Below are 19892 nucleotides of genomic sequence, written 5' to 3'. Positions count from 1 at the left end.
TGAACCAGCTGGGAGACACTCTCCTGCTCCATCTCCTCTGATGTCGCAACAACAGGTTCAATAAAGCCCCCTCTCTCACGGTCTGACCTGCTCTGAGTAGTGTAGGTTGGGCTAATGACACAGCAAGAAGCAGCAGGGACATGAGAGAGTGGCAACGATAATGGTAGAGGCAGTACAACGGCACTGGCAGTAACAGCAAAGCGGTCGGCAGACCAAACCGAAAGCCGTTGGACAGCAAGCTGCTTTACAGCAGGCAAGAAGCAACTGAACAGTTTGCCTAGCTAGGGTAGAACGAAGGGTGGCAAGAAGAGGGAGACAAGAAGGTAGAGGCCTGGTGCTGAAGAGACAAAAGACTGTAAGAAGCCAGAGGAGAAGCAGCATCTGGCCATCAGAAGAGTGCCAAGAGCCATCAAGTCGTCGGGGCCAAGGCATCCCTAGGCTGAGAACTGTAACGCTGACCACTGCCAAGGCCTAATCATTCTACTACTGAAGGCTTTGCATGGAGACTGTGACACTAGAGCTTGGCCTAACATTGTCACTTACTGCCATCAAACACTGAGAGAAGTTCAAACTGCAAGAAATCACCAGCGCCTCAAAGCCTACCCGTGCCCCCATTCTGGTAGAGCAAAGGAATTCCTAACCAGCTGATTGGTGGCAAATGGAGCCCAACCATTATCACTCTCGCTCGCCATCGGTATAAGAATAGTAATGTTTCTTTCTTAATATTCTCTTTTCTTTCTTAGCTTGGACATCCAGTGTGGGTTTTACATTTATAATGTATCTTAGTTCAGAGTAGCCATAGCTCACATGTTTTATAGCCACTAAGTGTTCATAGTAGCTCTGCAACGGGTAATCTTGGTCTGTTCCAAAGGGCAAGTTCTGACAAGGGTGTGTGTGTGCGTGTGTCTGTGAAGGACCAAAAAATAGTGCCTGCAAAATAGCAGAAATCATGGATGTAAGAACCATCATCTACAATAAAAATCACCCAAACCAAGATGCTTTATTTTGGTTTCCCAATGATCCTTCTCTGCTGTCCTTTACTGAATAAAGTGTCCCAGTCCAGATATAGATATGGTTATACTTTCTTGTCTAAAAGAAAAAGGAAGCAAACAAAAAAATTTCAAACTCTTGGGATGCAGGCCAGCCTAATATGATAGCCTTTAGTTAGCCTATGAATTCTTTGGGAGGCCTCAAAGAATTGCCCAAAGCTCTTCTGAGTTGCGCTATCCAGTAAGCAGTCTCCTAGCAATATGTGGCTATTTCACCGAAATGTAATTAGACATTTGGTCTTTGGCTGCATCGGTCACATTTCTAGCGCTGGGTAGCTGTGTCTCAGTCGCTGTGTGAATTGTAGGAGAATCCTACCCCAACCCCAATCTGACCATGATCTTCTCCACAACTTGCTGCTTGCTGGCCGGACAAGGATCTAGGACTCTGCTCCATCTTAGGGTTCACTATATCACAGCATTATTTCCCACTGGCCCTGGCCTCCTTAGAGAGGCATAGAATTCTGTAGCTTAGTGCTCAAATGTGATCAAAGACACTACTACACCAACACTTCCATTCCCTATGCATATCTATGACAGGGCTTGCTTAGAAAAAAATAAAAACAGGTATAGACTGATGCAGATGATTTATTTTTTATTTTTTGGTAGTAGAGTGTGTGTTTCCCTTTTTGGAGTTGTGCTGGTGAAGGGGATGCAGATGATTTAAACTGGAGTTTTGTAGCAAAGGATAGGGGAGAGGAGAGGGGGGTTTCTTTTTTTTTTTTTTTTTTTTTTTTGGTTTTTTTTTCGAGACAGGGTTTCTCTGTGGTTTTGGAGCCTGTCCTGGAACTAGCTCTTGTAGACCAGGCTGGTCTCGAACTCACAGAGATCCGCCTGCCTCTGCCTCCCAAGTGCTGGGATTAAAGGCGTGCGCCACCACCGCCCGGCTGAGAGGGGGGTTTCTTAGTGGCAGAAAGGGGAAGTTAGCTGTTTTCCCTAGATAAACTTCAGTCTCCAAACAACAGCTGGCTTCCTGGAAATTTGAGCTCATCTGAGGGCCTTGGCTTTGGGGGGACATATTTTGCTTCCTCTCAGGCGCTCAACCCTGCCTCTTAAGAATCTCTCTTGGTAACTGTGGGCTCAGCTTCACAGGCAGGAAGTGAAGTATCTATCCTACCGCCACTGGATTATTTCATTACCCGCCCCCAATCCAGCCCGGAATAGAAATGCTCAAGACAACAGGAAAACGCCCCCTACACATCTTGGGCATCCGGGCAGAAAGACCTCTCCACCCCGGTAAAGAGGCCAGCGCGCACCGGCTAACCGCGGGTCACGTGCGCGAACGGGGCCCGACCATCGAGTCAGTCCTCCAGCAGCCTAGAGCGGCCTCGGAAGTGCCCCCCGCGGCGCGGGTCTTTCCGGCCCGGCAGTCCGCGCTTTTGTCCCGCCGGCAGCCGGGCTCCCGCGGTGCCGTCACAGCCAGTACGTGAGTCCCGGGCCGCGCGCTCCCGCCTCTCCCCGGCCCGCCACGCCCTTCCCTTCTCGGCTCTTGGGTCTCGGGCGGGTCCTGGGGGAGATCGTGACTCCGCACGCACCTCGGGAATCGTCCTCCAGGAGTGGAGGGGAAGGAGAAGCCCAGGCCGGGGCCCCGAGGGCAGCTCCTGCGGTCCGAGCTCGCCCCGGCCGCGAAAGGGACCGAACCCACCCCGGGCTCCTTGACTGTTCGTAGCCATCTCGGGCTTAGAAAGGGAGGAGAAGCCCGATTATTAGAGCTTGAAAATTTGCCCTGATTGCGGTTAAGTTTGTGAGACTTAGAGGTGACCTGGTTGGGTCACCCCTCCCCTTTATTTTGGTGGGAGAGGGGTGTTGAGAGACACCTGGGGTGTGGAAACAGACCCACTGCGGGGCCCTCTCCTAGGAGATCACGTGTAGACCAATGGGTGCGACCGGAGAGGGCCGTCTACCCGACCCCCCACAGCCAACAGAGAAAGTGTTGACTTAGGTGAAAGCTTCAAGAAGTGTTGGGGTGGTGATGTAGAAGATAAACAGGGGCCAGATGGAGACGTGCCCACGCTAGTGTGTTATCTTAAGATGCTTTATTTAGGTGGCCAGGACAGTTTGTGTACGCTTGAAGCTTTGTGTGTGTGTGTGTGTGTGTCTTTTTGAATATGTAATGTTCATGCTGCCACGACACTAAAATATTAAAAGATTTTTAAACCAAAAATTTAATACAAAATATAAAAACATAAGATTTTCTTCCACTGTTCTCAGTGGTGGTCCTAGGCCCTATCTTAAAAGGTAAACACTTTTATTAAGATCTTGACTAGATTAACAGGATTTCTTTATTCAAATACTAGCAAATGCATAGTTCCTCTTACTCAGGCAGATGGTAGCATAACAAATCTGCTTCCTTGTTTCTTTTTTTATCAGGAAACAGGTTTGTTGGGTTTTTTTTTTCCAGACCTGTAGTAGGTTGGCTATTTTGAAAAATATTTTAGGTAAGGATTGTATTTGATAATCTTTGAGTTGTTCCTAGTGTTCTGATCTCAAAGGGTAGTATTTGGAATGATTCTGTACTAGAATAAGGATTGTGAAATTAGTGAGGAACTGAGATTAATAAAGTATTTTTTGTTTTACATTAACTCAATAAAATATGCTACATTACTTGCTTCAAGCAAGTCCCTGAGTGAGCCCTTAGCTTCAGAAAATCTCTCCATTGCCTTTTATAATCTTTTGCTTCCTTCATCCTTGGAGTAGCTAGAACTCTCCTCCACTACTATGAGAATACGTCAGTATAAAAATCCCTTCAATCAGCCGGGCGGTGGTGGCGCACGCCTTTAATCCCAGCACTCGGGAGGCAGAGGCAGGCGATCTCTGTGAGTTCGAGACCAGCCTGGTCTACAAGAGCTAGTTCCAGGACAGGCTCCAAAACCACAGAGAAACCCTGTCTCGAAAAACCAAAAAAAAAAAAAAAAAAATACCTTCAATCCTTATTCCTAATTTTTAAATACTAGGAACAAATGTTGTTTGCCATTTCTATGTGCTTTTTGTAAATTAAATAGGAAAATAACCAGAGCACAAGTCATCCTCTTGTCTGTGTGGCTCTTCTTCCGTTTGCACAGTCTAGTACTTAGGTGCTCTTGGTCGGCAATCTCTCAATTTCACTCTAGTCATCTGAACATGTCTGAATGACTGTTAGTCATTTGGATGACTATTATTCATAATAGTTATCAAATATGTTATCTGAGGATTTAAAATATGGAAACTCTGGATTACACCTGCAATATAAGACATCGCCTTGTTTAATACAATTAAAAGCCGGAAATTGAAAGTTGCGGCATGCATGTTGCACCTGTTTCTTCTTGCGTTGCACCTGTTTCTTCTTGCAGTCTCTTATTGTAGGAGCCGTTTTCCTCTGAACCAGGATTGCTCTCTTGTGAGTTGTCTCAACCTTTGAGAAGTAACTCCTCACTGACCAGAAAAGGGAGTAATTAGGTTCTTGCTGTCTGCATACACTTCTGTAGAACTTAGGGCTAGAATGCGAACAAGCACAGAAATAGCCCAAGGGTTGCGAGTCTTACTGATTTGTGTGGGACAGAGACCTTTTCATGGTTGACTTCCACCGATGTTACCAGACTGATAAGGTCATGTTGTCTATCAAAAACAGCCTAGAAAGAGTTCCCATCTAATTTTGAGAAATTAAAACCATTTTTGATCCTTTCTAATCCTTTGTTAGAGGGGACACATCCATCTTATTGATTATCTTATAATAACTTCATCTTAGAACTCTGATTCTTGGTTCTTTTGCCCCTCTCCCAATCCATGCTCTCACTGCTTGGTGGTGGCGGTAGCAGTGTAACCCTTAGTCCTAGGAGGCCCAGGCTGTGTGAGTCAAGGCCAGCCAGTGCTGTATAGTGTGGCACTGTCTTGAAAAGAAACAAAGAAAAAGAAAAATTAAGCAAAGTAAAAATAATACTGTATGCCCATAGTTTCGGGGTTCTGCTACATTTTTCTCACCTTTGTTTGCCTTTTGTTTTTTTCTTGGTTGAAGCATTTTGAAGCAAATTCCTGATACTGTTTTTGTATTACCCACATGTTTTAGTTATTAAAAGTGGCATATGCTCCTAACAGCTGTAGTGCCATTACATTACAGCCCATTTTAGCTTTAATTTTTTTTTTTAATATTTAGCAGCAGTAGTCAGACTACTGGGTTATTTGTCTACAGTAAGCTAAGTAACATTAATGGAATGTTTATAATCAACAGCATGGCTCAAAAAGATCTAAAGTATTAATACTTATCTGGCCCTTTGAAGAAAAATATTGCCAACCCTAGATTTAATAATGCCTGTGCTACTCCTTTACTTAAAACTCCCTAGGAGTAGATGAATTCTTCAGTTTGAGGCAGACCCTGCTGAGCCCTTGCTGCCCACCTGTCTGGTTTCACCTGCTGCTCTATGCTCCAGATGTCTAAAGTGTTAGGAACATTAAGTCTCCCTAGTGTGCTCTCCTGAAGTTCTTAGTTCTTCAGGGTGAAGGTCAGCCCTCCCACCTTTTCTGCTGTCAGTGCTGATGCTCTCTGGGTTAGACCTTATTTCACCTATCCCTCCATTCCCTAGACAGCCCCAAGCCTGGGGGTGGGGGAGAACTACTTATTATGGGTATAATCTAAGTTCCTTGTACCCTCTAAGGTACATCCAAAAGGATGGCAAGTATTTTATTACACTTCTCGGTTGCCTTACTTGTTAACAGTGTTATGCTCCTACTGTCTTGATGGACTTTGCCTATATTTTTGATTGTGTAGTCCACACTGGATGAGTCAAATAGCCTCTAATGAAACAGAGTTAAGGAAGCTTTGGCCTCTGACTAGGTTGGAGAAGCAAATAGTAGTGTTTGTGATTTCATGCAGTTGAGGCCAGTTAGTTGCCAATCATACATTCCCTGAGGATTAGAGACATCAGAATTCAGTTTGTCAGATAATTGGTGGAGGGGTTGGAGACATGGCTTTTGTCACTATCCTCGGGACTTGAGTTCAGGCTCCCATGTGAAAAGCCTGGAGTTGTACCACACACTTAAAATCTCAGCCCTGAGGAGGAGTGATAGGAGAGACTGATTACTGAAGCTTCCTAGCCAGCCAGCTGAACTGATGAGAAGCTCTGCTCAGAAAGTACAATGGAGAGTGATTGTTGAAGATACCTGGCGTCAACACCCTTGGCCTCCACATGCACACACACGTTCACATACTTAAACTTATGAGCACAACACATACACAAGAGGGAAAGGATAGACTGAGAATTAGTGCAGTAGCAGTGAGCAGTAAGTCAATGCCCATTTTGTGTCTAAGGACACACACACTTGGTAGCTAGATATAAAGGATTTGGCCTGATGTTGGGGTGTGTGTTAAGGGTTTGGTTTGGTTTTTGCGCTACTCCAGCAAATCCTGCAAACTGGGTAATTTGCAACAAGAGCCTGAGAAGTCCCAAATTAAGGTGTTGTCATCTCTCGAGGCCTTCTTGCTATGTTTTCACATGGTGAAAGGCACCACATGGTAGATGAGCAGAGAGAGTCATAATAAGAGTTCTTTATGAGAACCCAGTCCCACAATAATGGCATTAATATGCTGTAACATAAAGACAGTGTCTCTATGGCCATACCCACCAACTTCTACCAGGAACAGTGTCACACTTTTGTAATCCCAGATAATTGGCAAGCTGAAGCTGGGATCTCTGAGCCTGAGGCCTCAAGTTCAAGGCCAGGCCCAGTAACATAGTGAGCCCTGTGTTTAAATATATGAATGAAAGAGAACTGCTTAATATTATATTGGCAGTTTAACCTAAGCGTGAATTTTGTCTTAGCTTGGTGTTAAAGTCTAGCAGAAAATGACCGAGTATGCATTTTATAGCATTTCTTAGAGGAAGAGTTGGGTGGGAAAAGAATGAAGGAGACAGACCCTAGGGGCAGCAGTCCAGAAGAGAATTGTGGAGGGCTGAAAGTAAGGCCTAGAAGCTGATGCTCATACAGTAAAATCTGCTACTTTTTCAGGCTGTTTTGGATGAAGTTTAGAGAAATAGAAGAGCCTGCTTCTGATTTAGGCAAAGAGGCCAGTGGGGTGGATAATAGGATCTGTGTTTTGGATAAAAGGCTTTGGGCCAAAGATGAATTTCTGAAGTCGCCCATCGGAGCTGTCTGTCCAGAGGAAAGATTAAATGAAAGGATAAGGAACATATGAGCAGTTTCAGCTCTGCAAAGGAAGCATCTAGAAAAAGCTAGTGCAGTGAAATTTAGTGGTGGAGTGAGTAGATGAGGTTTAAAGGGACACAGGTCACTAACAGGCAGGGTGTGAGTAACACCTAGAAGGGATATAAAATTGATGGAATTCTAAGTGCATTTTTGATATTTTGAAAACTTTGTATTTGAAGGTAATTTTAAATATACAGAAAAATCCTAAGAGTAAGATTAGTGAAAGGGGGGCTAGAGAGATGGCTCAGCTGTTGAGAGCACTGGCTTCTTCTCTTCCAGAGGACCAGGAATCAGATCCCAGCACCTATATGGTAGCTTACGGTAGTCTGTAACTCCTTTTCCAGGGGCTCTAACTCCTGGCTTCCTCAGTCACCAGGCATACATGAGGAATACAGACATACATACAGGCAATCATTTATATACATAAAAAGTCTTTTAAAAGGTAGTGAAAGATATCTTTTATTCATACTCATCTGTAGTTAATATTTTATTTCATTTTGACCTCTTGCTTTCTCATACACGTTTTCCCTCAAGTTATTTGAGGATAATTTAATACATCATACTCCTATCCTTAGATACTTTGTCATATATATGTGTGTGTGTGTGTGTGTGTGTGTGTGTGTGTGTGTGTGTGTGTGTGTGTGTGTGTTTTCGAGACAGGGTTTCTCTGTAGCTTTGGAGCCTGTCCTGGCACTAGCTCTTGTAGACCAGGCTGGCTTAGAACTCACAGAGATCCACCTGCCTCTGCCTCCCGAGTGCTGGGATTAAAGGCGTGCACCACCACCGCCCGGCTTCATATATATTTTTTAATTTAAATATTAAATTTCAACCATTTATTTGCATATGTCAAATCACAGGAATTTGTTTCTCCTTCCACCATGTAGGCCCTGTCAGTCTTCAGGCCTGCTGAACCACCTTACTGGCCCCCTTCTGTGATTTTTAAGGGTAGGGATATTCTCTTAACCAACTACAGTAGTCAATTTCAGTAAGTTTAAAGTTAATATTTTCCAATTTTGTCAGCTGCCACTTTGTTTTTTGGGACAGATTCTTACTATATAGCTCTGGCTATCCTAGATCTCACTGTGTGGGGCGGGCTGGCCTTGGACACAGAGATAGACCTCCTCTGACTTGACTCCTGAGTCCTGGGATTAAATGTGTAGACACACCCAACTCTGGCACATTTAAAAGATGTAACAGTTTTAGCCTTCTTTAGCCTATAACATTTCTAGAACTTCTCTTTGTCTTACAAAGGTTTGAAAAATTGAGTTCCTCCACTCCCGACAGCCCTTCAATAGAATCATCTTCATTTTGCATTAACCTGTTTCCTTATGGTTCAGTCCATGTAATAAATTCTTGTCGGTCCTGTCCTCAGGATGCCTTACAGGAAGCATATGATGTTTCTCTGCCCCATAGAAATATTAATGTAGAACATCTGTCAAAGCTTTGCCTGATTTCATGCATAATTACTGTTTTCTCTCTAATAAGCATTATGAGAAGGAATATTTAAATCCAACAAATAGCCCATTCTTTGTAAAACTTTCTCCCTAGACTTAGAATTCATTGGTGGTTTTTATCCAGTCTTTACTCTGATATTTACAGAATGCTAATATATTCTGTTTTAATCAAGAGGCCTCCCCCTTTCTGGCTTTTATCTTTAGGGGTTTGTGTTATCCTGTTTGCAGTAGATTATTTGCCATTACTGTGCCTAAACTGGATGTTCAAGCCGGCTCTTGTAGTGCCTCACCTTCTGTTCTTTCCTTATCTGGGTAATAAACACCACACCACAGCTCATCTTGTGCTTCTCCTGTTCCCAGCCTTTTCTCTAAAGACTTTGGTCCTCTTTAGACTTTACTAGAAGAAATCAGAACTTGATATGCTTATACTATACCACTGTGGTAATTCTTTTTTCTTCTTGGCTTGCTGTCAACCAGAGCTACAGATTTCATTTTATTCTTTGGTTATGCAGAACTATGCATACTATGCTACCATAAGTGAAGACTATACTGTGCTATAGTCTGTGTCTCTGCACCTCCCCTCCCCCTTATGCCCTATTCTCCGACCCCACCCTGTGCAAATATCAGTGTTTCTTCATATTAACATAAAGATAAGCAGCTAAAATACTTTTTTTTCTTCATTTTTTTGATCTGCACTTTCTCAGTTTTTGACAATACAATAGATCCTGGGATTTACTACCTTTCAATGAGACGTTCTCCTTTCCTAGTACTCCTTCCTGTGTATTTTATGTTTTACGTAGCTATTTTCAGTTAAAATTGTGCCATAAAATTTGTTACCTGTACACATGTCCCTATGAGTGCACGCATACTTACATATACACACTTTTTTAGTATTAGAAGTATTTGTTAATTGTAGATTTAGGGGAAATGCATGTATTAGCACAGATTTTCCCACCACAGCTTTATGTAAGTTTGCATTCCAAGCAATCTGTGCGAATAATTGTTTTCATCATTGTCGTATCAACAGGGCATATGGCCAGGCTCCAAACACTGGTCCACATAATGTGTGAGAAACTATCTTACTGAAGTTTTAATATATATTTTAATATATATTTCTCTTATAATTTTTTAGACTACAATAAGAAGGCAAGAGAAAAATCTAAAGGGTGATCAAAAGGTTGAGGAAGTCGACTAGTGACTAGCTTTAAAGCATTGTAAGATTTTTTTTTTCGAGACAGGGTTTCTCTGTGGTTAGGGAGCCTGTCCTGGAACTAGCTCTTATAGACCAGGCTGGCCTCAAACTCACAGAGATCTGCCTGCCTCTGCCTCCTGAGTGCTGGGATTGAAGATGTGCGCCCCCACAGTCTGGTTTGTAAGATTATTTTGGTCATAGAAATAGTCCACTTTTCAAACTAGAGTTTCGTCATCAAAGCCTGTGCTCCAAGAAGCTGTTTTCTAGTCGGGGGGATAAAATTTACCAAGAAAAAAAAACTGAGCCATATTTATGTTTCTATGCCATTTTTACCATAGAAGTATATGTATGTAGTTAATCATCAGTCCTGTATTGTGTCTTGGTTATGATTAGGAAACTTTCTCTATACCCAGGTTATAGGGTCATTACCTTGTGTTTCTTTTCCTAGTATATTACTCTAGTGTCTTATTTTATTTCTATGCTTTCTCTCAGAGTAGTCACTAACCTTCTCTAGAACAGAACCTAACTGAGGTTTCCTCCTTTTTTTGTAATCCCCAGATGAACAGTGTTAAAAAGTACAACAGGAAGTAGCCATTGGGCTTCTCAGCTTTTCTTTGCCAACTCTGTCCCCAGTAGCAGGCATTTCTTTGTGATTTTACAGTGGGGACCTGGTAAGTCACTCTGAAAAGGAACTGATCTATGACTTGGAAGAGATCAATGAGCCACTGCAGTTTGGTGCTTTAGCTTGTCCCGTTAGCTGTTCTGGAAAAGCAAAACCACATATTTAGGGACTCTTTTTCTCCGGCTTAGGTTTGGGTTCCACTTTATCCTTTTCTTCTTTCTTCAGAAGCTATTCTACACAAAGCTAGCTTTTCAACACCCCCTCCTGTCTTCCTTTCACTCCTTCTCCTTCTCACGTTCCCTTCCTTCCCTCTCCCGCTCCTCCTTCCCTTCTGAAAGTTCATACAAGGCTCAGTATATTCCAGATGGTCCTGATGGCTTCTAGACAAGCAATCCTGATGATGCTGGGAATGGCCAGTGGTTTCATGGCTTCCAAGATTGTCATTCAAGCACTTCAGATTTTTTAGATTTTCAACTTTCTACATTGTTGGACTGGTTATGCTAGAATTGGTACAAGAATTGGGCTTGACACTGTAGGGCTCGTCACATACCTGGAATGAAGTTAAATTTCTCTTAACACCCCGGAGACCCTGTTTTTCCAGGAACTTCTTGTTACAGATTCTTAAAGGAGTCACTTTTCTAGGCCCTTTAGGTAGGTTGACTCAGATATTACAATGGAGTCTACAAAGTCTGGCAGAAAGAAATCTGAGCATTCTACAAAGTTTCTTTTGTCCTGGGTGGCAGAGGGTGGGGGGGGGGGTGCTGAGTATATATAATGAGCATGAAGACCAGAGCCAGGTTTGCTTTCAAGAAGCCATTCACTAAGAACAGCTATACTGCTGGATTTTGACTTCAGTCTAGCCCTTGGGATATAACTTACTTTCTGGAAGGGCTCATCTTTGATAAACTAGCATGAGGTATCAGGTGCCTGGGAATCAGAATTGTCTTGAGGGACTCAAATGTAATGGCCTGGTTCAGAGCGGTTGTATCAGCTTTAAAGATCAGGACAGTGGGATCTCTAGGCTTAATGGCCAAATTGCCCAGTCTTTCCAAGCACATAGATAGTTGATTGGCTGGATTTCTATTTGAGTGTATTCCAATTAAAGACAAATGTTTTGTCCCAAAAACCATTAGAACAGCCTATTCTGCTACTGAAGTGTCTCTTTAAGCTGATAGATGTCATCTACCCATTTATATAACTGCAACTCCGGTCTTCAGAGGCATTGTCATGGTTCATACAACTGCATTGTCATGGTTCATACAACTGCATCAGCATTTACCAATTGCATATCATCTGTACTTTGTTCATCCTGTAGTATTCCAGCAACAGAAAACTCCAGCACATCGTTATGCCTTGACAGCAGTTCTAGTACTGAAGCAGCCACTCTGTTCCAGGAAGATTTCTTTTTGCTCACTTAGCTTAGAGTACCAGTAACTATTGATGAGCAAAACAGGCTTTGGACAGACCCAGACACCTTGTCATGCAACCTTAGGTCCTGAAATAGAGTTCTTGAGAGAGTATAGCCTTTTGCCTTACCTTACTACTCTCTTGAGAGTAAGGGTTAGAATTTGTGGATATGCTATTTTTATATCAGTCTTCTGCATCTTGTTTATGATTAGGAAACTTTCTTTATACCCAGGTTATAGGGTCACGAACTTGTGTTATTTTTCTAGCATTTGTTATTCTAGTGTCTGTTACATTATTTCTAGCTTCTTTATATTTAGAGCTCTGTTCCATTTGGAGTTTGTTTCTTTGTATGGTATAAAAGATCTAATTTTATCTTTGTTATTCCCCAGATGGCTTTATATTTGTTACAACACTATTTTAAAAAACTGTCTTTTCTCCAGTAATGCCATCCTCATCATCAATTTCTGTGTGTTGTTGAGATAATTTCTGGCTATGTTTATTTATATGCCAGTAACACATTTAAATTATAGAATCACATTTTTAATTATAGTTCATGTTAATAGCCAATATGGCTAGTAGTCACTTACAGCTCTTTTTCTTCCCTAGCAACTTTTATTTTAGGAAATTGATTTTTATGGCTGTAAGAACCTTCACATTTTTCTCTTCTGAAGAAATTAAGATGGAGTGGCTAAAATTGAAAAGGAAGTGGATAGGATGTCTTCTGTTGTATGTGGAAATAGAGTATAAATAATGTGTGCTCTATGGATTGTGCCAGTGTCGTACAAAATGCCATTGTTCTAAACATCTTTGCATTTGCTTATGCTTGTAGACTACTGTGTTCTCTGTGTGAAGCAGGTCTTTTCTACAGGGGGACAGTTAAGGAGGCCCAAGCTGACTAATTCCTTGTTGCAGGCTCAGTGAAGGGAAGATCTGGTTCCCAGCTCCCTCGGGACCCCAGACCTTAGCACACTGACTTCCATGATGGAAATAATTCAGGCCATAAAGCTCAGCATGTAGACAACACCACCTGCCAAAATGAAAACAAAAGACTTAATCCATCAAAGTCCAAATGTTCTGGGAAAGTCTCTAAATGTACTACCATTGCTTTTTGACTTCTTTTTTTTTTTTTATTTGGTTTTTCGAGACAGGGTTTCTCTGTAGCTTTGGAGCCTGTCCTGGAACTTGCTCTTGTAGACCAGGCTGGTCTCTAACTCACAAAGATCCGCCTGCCTCTGCCTCCCTAGTGCTGGGATTAAAGGCATGCGCCACCACTGCCTGGCGCTTCTTTTGACTTCTATAGCTCTGCTTCTGGCTAACTGTTCTTGTTAACTGAAGTATGTCAGGCCAGGATATGGTTTTTGCGCTTAAAAGCTCACCCTGAGAAGGGCTCAGGGCTATACTGGAATCCCAAACACCCAGTGTAGTCGCAGCTGCCTAATAAAGACTTTCTATTGGCTTAGAAAAAAAAATATGCTGCTGTTGAAGCTTCCGGAACTACACTAACCCACCCATGAGTTCCACTTTTGAAGTGTTGTGGGCTCTACCCAAAGTATTACAGGAAGTCATGGAACTAGGCTGGGCTACCATTCTTCAGTGACCTCATACATGGGACTTAACATTATTTATTTCTTTCAGCTGAACCAGCTTTTGTTTTAATGTCTTCTGGGTGATTCTTTATCTTCTAAATGGTCGTCTAAATTTCTAGCTATTTCTATTCCTAAAGGACATCATTATTTCTATGAAGATGAGTTGGGTAATATGACTCTTTAACATGTTCACTCCAAATTATATATCTTTTATTGCCCATTTTTTCCTCAGATGCTTACATATAGAGTTTTGTAAGATTCACAGAATTTCACAATAATGTTCTGAAATGTTACCCAGGGCAGGAGAGAAAGATCACAATTTATATTATTACAAATGCTTCATTTTCTAGGATTTTACAATAAGTTAGAACAGTTTCTTCTTAGAAGTCGGTATGTCAGAAAGTAGGTATTGGTGTCATGTAAAGTACCTTCAGTAGAACAGGATCACCACTTGGGTATTATCTTCTGCTTTGGGAAGTTTATCTTTTTCTGAATCATGCTTTTTCCGTACATTTTAACCCTGGTCCAATAGCTTAACCTTTAATACCATAATAAATAATAAAATGAATTTTATTAACATTTTTCCCTGATCGAGGGATATGTATTGTTCTTACTGGTTTTACATGGCTATCATCTAGTATTTACAAATGATGCTACTACTTTCATTTTACAGATGAAGAAACTGCTGTACAGAGAAATCAAATAGCTTTCTTGAAAGTCATGTAACTAGGTATTTGGACCTAGTCAGTATTCTAGTCATATTCTGGTCTATATGAGTGGTTGGTATGAAGATCTCACAGATAGCAGAGTCTAACACAGATGCTCAAGTCCCCTACTTAAGATGATGTAGTATTTACAAATGACTTTCACACATCATCCTGTGTACTTTAAACCATTTTTTAAATTACTTACAGTGCCTAAAAACAATGGAAGTCTTTGTTGTATTGTATTATTTATGGACTAATAATAAATATTAAAAGATTATGTTCAGTACAAAAGTAACTGTTTTTCTGAATACTTTTCATCCATGGTTGGCTGAATCTGCAGATGTAGAACCTGCAGGTATGGAGGACCAGCAATACTTTGCTCAGTGGCTTGAGGTGTTGTCATTGTTTCACCATCCTCAGGACAAGGTCTTACACTGTAGATCAGACTCACCTGGAACATGTAGCCAGCCACCTTCCTACTTAAGCCTCCAAAGTGCTGGAATTATAACATTGAGCCATCACACTTTGCTGTTTATAATCGTTGGCATGCTATATGACTAAATTATTCATAAATAGTAATGAAAACTTTATTCTTTGGCAGGCTGGAACATGTTCTACCATATAAGTTCTTCCATAATTAGCTACTTTCCAAGGACAGTGTTTTCCATACATAGAAAAGTCCAGAAGGCCAGATCAGTTTCCAGTAGCTGCACATTTCTTTCTTTCTCATTTCTTGGTCACTGTCCTCATAATCTCATAACACCAACTACCTGTCTCATCTCTCTTCTAGGGTACTGATTTAGTTTTACCTAAAACTTCATTAGTTTTACATACTCTTGTCTTGACTTATGTCTAACTTTCCAAAGAAGAATTAACCTTGCCTTTGTTTTTCCAATTTTTTTTTTCTGTCATCTGCTTTTCAGAAACTTTTTGTTGTTTTTCTGTGAGGTGACACTGAAACTGATTGGTATTGGCTGTGGTTCTGTGCATTAGTCTAACCCATTTCTAACTTTATTCATGCTAGGTCATTAATGCAGGAATGAAAGAGCTCTTTGGATCGTTAAGAATCTGGGCTCTAGTTTAACAGTAGTTCTGAAAGTTTTGAAATCTTATTAATGTTCCCCATTATATATCCCCAACAGTTAAAATGGTGCTTATGGGACTGGAGAGATGACTCAAAACTTAAGAACACTTAATGCTCTTGCAGAGAACCTGAGTCCAGTTCCTAGCACTCAATGGTGGCTCACAACTCCAGTTCCAGAGGATCCAGCTACATTTTCTGAACTCATTGGGCACCAGGCAAATACATGGTGCACAATCCTACACACAAGCAAACACTCTTACAGTTAAAATTTTAAAGATTATTTTGAAAATGGTACCTATCACATAACAAGCAAATACCTGTCAAATGGATAAGTTGATTTTGTTATTTGCTATTGTTATGCTTTCATTTTTTTCTAAACATATCATTTTCATTTTCTTGGTCTAGTGTCACATTTGAAGACAAGCATGGAGGATGAGGAATCAGCTAAAAAGAATGAAAGTAATTCAAATGCAGAGTCTCAGTGCACAAATGTGAAAATTCTTCACAAGGCTCATATGCAGACATTTCAGATCGGTGACACTTGTGATTGGGTAGAGAAGCAATTGGAAAGACCTGAATGGAAAATAATGAAGGAAAACAAAAGTAGCATTAGAGAAAAGATTGACAAATCTAAGAACACAGAAAATATAAAAATAGAACAGGATGATGAGGCATCTGAAAAAAGTCTGTACCCAAGTGCACAAACCATATACCAGATTATCCCTATTGAACCAAAAATTAGTGAACAAGGTGAGCACGTGGAGAACATGAATGGAAACGTGCACCCTAGTCCACAGCAGAATTCTGCTGCTGTTGAGAAGTCACATAAGTGTGATGAATGTGGAAAATCCTTTAAATACAATTCTCGCCTTGTTCAACATAAAATTATGCACACTGGAGAAAAGCGCTATGAGTGTGATGACTGCAGGGGAACGTTTCGTAGCAGCTCCAGCCTTCGAGTCCATAAGCGCATCCACACTGGGGAGAAGCCCTATAAGTGTGATGAGTGTGGGAAAGCCTACATGTCCTACTCTAGCCTTATAAACCACAAGAGCACCCACTCTGGGGAGAAGAACTGTAAGTGTGATGAGTGTGGGAAGTCCTTCAACTACAGTTCCGTTCTGGACCAGCACAAAAGGATCCACACTGGAGAGAAGCCCTATGAGTGTGGGGAGTGTGGAAAGGCCTTCAGGAACAGTTCTGGTCTGAGAGTCCACAAGAGGATCCACACAGGGGAGAAGCCCTATGAATGTGACATCTGTGGGAAAACCTTCAGTAATAGCTCTGGCCTGAGGGTCCACAAAAGGATCCACACAGGGGAAAAGCCCTATGAATGTGATGAGTGTGGGAAAGCCTTCATTACTTGCAGAACACTTCTAAATCATAAAAGCATCCACTTTGGGGATAAACCTTATAAATGTGATGAGTGTGAGAAATCTTTTAACTATAGCTCTCTCCTCATTCAACATAAAGTCATCCACACTGGTGAGAAACCTTACGAATGTGATGAGTGTGGGAAGGCCTTCCGGAACAGCTCAGGCCTTATAGTGCATAAAAGAATCCACACAGGAGAGAAACCTTACAAGTGTGACATCTGTGGCAAAGCATTCAGCTATAGCTCAGGCCTTGCAGTCCATAAAAGCATTCATCCTGGAAAGAAAGCCCATGAGTGTAAGGAGTGTGGCAAGTCCTTCAGTTATAACTCACTTCTCCTTCAGCATAAAACCATTCATACCGGAGAAAGACCTTATGTATGTGATGTGTGTGGTAAAACATTCAGGAACAATTCAGGCCTCAAAGTCCATCGGAGGCTCCATACTGGGGAAAAACCATACAAGTGTGATGTGTGCGGGAAGGCTTATATCTCACGCTCAAGTCTTAAAAATCACAAAGGAATCCACATGGGGGAGAAGCCCTATAAATGTAGCTATTGCGAGAAATCTTTCAACTACAGCTCTGCTCTTGAACAGCATAAAAGGATTCATACAAGGGAGAAACCCTTTGGGTGTGATGAGTGTGGAAAAGCCTTCAGAAACAATTCAGGCCTTAAAGTACATAAACGAATTCACACAGGGGAGAGACCTTATAAATGTGAGGAATGTGGGAAAGCCTATATCTCACTGTCAAGCCTTATAAATCATAAAAGTGTACACCCTGGGGAAAAGCCCTTTAAGTGTGACGAGTGTGAGAAAGCCTTCGTCACATACCGAACCCTTTTAAACCACAAAAAGATTCATCTTGGAGAAAAGCCCTACAAATGCGATGTGTGTGAGAAGTCTTTTAACTACACCTCACTCCTTTCTCAGCACAAAAGAGTTCATACTAGAGAGAAACCCTTTGAATGTGACAGGTGTGAGAAGGTCTTCAGAAACAACTCAAGCCTTAAAGTTCATAAAAGAATACACACTGGGGAGAAGCCCTATGAGTGTGATGTGTGTGGAAAAGCCTACATCTCACACTCAAGCCTTATTAACCATAAAAGTACGCACCCTGGCAAGACACCTTTTACATGTGATGAATGCGGAAAAGCATTTTTCTCCAGCAGAACTCTTATAAGCCATAAGAGAGTTCATCTTGGGGAAAAACCGTTCAAGTGTGTTGAATGTGGGAAATCATTTAGCTACAGCTCACTTCTTTCCCAACACAAGAGGATCCACACAGGGGAAAAACCTTATGTATGTGATTGGTGTGGGAAGGCATTCAGGAACAGCTCAGGCCTCACAGTGCATAAAAGGATCCATACAGGTGAAAAGCCCTATGGATGTGATGAATGTGGGAAGGCGTACATTTCACACTCAAGTCTTATCAATCATAAAAGTGTCCACCGTGGAAAGCAGCCCTATATTTGTGAGTGTGGGAAATCTTTCAATTACAGATCTGTCCTTGACCAACACAAAAGGATCCACACTGGAAAGAAGCCATACCGATGTAATGATTGTGGGAAGGCATTTAATATCAGATCAAATCTTACTAAACATAAAAGAATCCATGCCGGAGAAGAATCTTTAACTATGTCACATATGGAAAGTCATAGTGGCACATTCCAGAAGATAATCTACTATGAGGGAGGTAGTGCTCTGGAAGGGACCAGGATGCGGATGCCTATGCCTATATGGGAGGCACAGCCTACCAAGTCTCAAAGAAATCAAATAGAAGAAAAACTTTATGGATGTAAGAATTTCTGAAATTCTTACTTAGAATTTTTATAGTGTAAGTGAAAAAATTATAAATGATGATGAGCAATTCTACATGATTCAGTTATAGCAAGGACAGTTCTAGTGTCAAAATAGTTGAGCCCTTTAGGAATATAAAATACTACTAGATATAAAACCTTTCAAAATGATGGAACATTTAATAAAAATCCTCCCAAGTAGGCATACATTTCTGGACATAAACATGAAGGCAAAGGACTTCAGTTAGAAATCATATTCACTATTACAAAGATGCTATTTGGATAAATGAGTGGATAAGAATGTAGAAAGGCTGACATAATTTTGAACTTTATACTTTGATCAGTGGGGAAAAAAAATCCAAGGGCCACTAACAGGCAAATTCAGGGAGAGACTAGCTTCAGGGAATATCAGTTTATTAGTGGTCATGAATTAGAGACTTAATGATGGTTTGCGTTAGGGAAATGACAACTCTTGAAACAAGATGTTCTAGGAAAAGGAATGGCATAGTCAAATCTGTGATATAGTCATATTAAAATGCAGAATTGTTAGAATATAATATTATATTAGACTGATAAGACTTTTAGAGTTTCAAGTGAGCTCCTTTAATAAGTAAAATATATATGATAAATGAAAACCTGGAAGGTGGCATTCACACATACTAAGAATGGAAAGGATTTCAGTATCTTCCGTAAGTAAGGAAACGGAACACATCTTCAACATGAGTTTGCACCTTACAGAAAAAAGTTCAGGGAATCCTATGAAAAAGATATTTCAAAGAAAGGCATTTTATTACAAGAGCAAAGTAAGTATCAGTAATTAGGAAGAGGAAATTCATGTTTTTCAATATTGTTTGTTTCGAAAGTTGTCAAGAGTTTATGTACTACATGTGTATATTGTCTGTTGTAAAATATGAATATGTTCAGAACTCACTTTGCCATAAAAGGCAGATAGTTATGGTAAGACAAAACCCCAATAAAGAAATGCCTCAAGTATAAAGATTGTGAATTAGATGGAATAATATAGAAAGCCATTTGTGTGTCGTAGCTTTCCTTGTAAGTAGTACAGGACCTAAGCCAGAAAAGCTTCCATCTCATCTGTGAAGACTCATCCACCAAGCTAATATCTGAGGTTTCACCGGAAGTTAGACCGTGCTTATCTCAGGAAAAACATGGTATTTGAAGAGAGCATGAATAAGCAATCTGATCCTGATATTGAGGCTGGATTGTAATTTATTATAGTAGGTAGGCTCTATGAGTGATCTAACACTATACAATTCATCATGAACAGAATTTAATACAAACTATTAGTTATTTTAGCAGTATTAGGTATCTCAACAGTAAAAGTAGACTTTTCCTGAGTTGAGCTCCAGTCATAGTATTTGGACAAATTATTAATACCAGGTGAAGTCTCAGTTTGTTCTCAGACTTCAGAATCTACAGTCATT

General features: G+C 41.0%; 1 protein-coding gene across 2 annotated transcripts; it reads left to right on the top strand.

The window, feature by feature from the left end:
* The first annotated feature begins 2213 nt into the window (after window positions 1-2213).
* Window positions 2214-19444, top strand: Zfp62 (ZFP62 zinc finger protein). Of its 2 annotated transcripts, none has more exons than XM_075992802.1 (2): window positions 2214-2468; window positions 15681-19444. In XM_075992802.1, coding segments are annotated over exons 1-2 (2781 nt in total). In that variant the 5' UTR covers window positions 2214-2467; the 3' UTR covers window positions 18461-19444. The 2 variants fall into 2 exon arrangements, with proteins under 2 accessions (XP_075848917.1, XP_075848918.1); XM_075992803.1 differs by having other exon boundaries at window positions 2337-2472.
* The last annotated feature ends 448 nt before the right edge of the window (window positions 19445-19892 follow it).

This window comes from Microtus pennsylvanicus, chromosome 11 (assembly GCF_037038515.1).
Source record: "Microtus pennsylvanicus isolate mMicPen1 chromosome 11, mMicPen1.hap1, whole genome shotgun sequence".
NCBI lineage: Eukaryota > Metazoa > Chordata > Mammalia > Rodentia > Cricetidae > Microtus > Microtus pennsylvanicus.
This window is presented reverse-complemented; position numbering and strand designations above follow the sequence as displayed.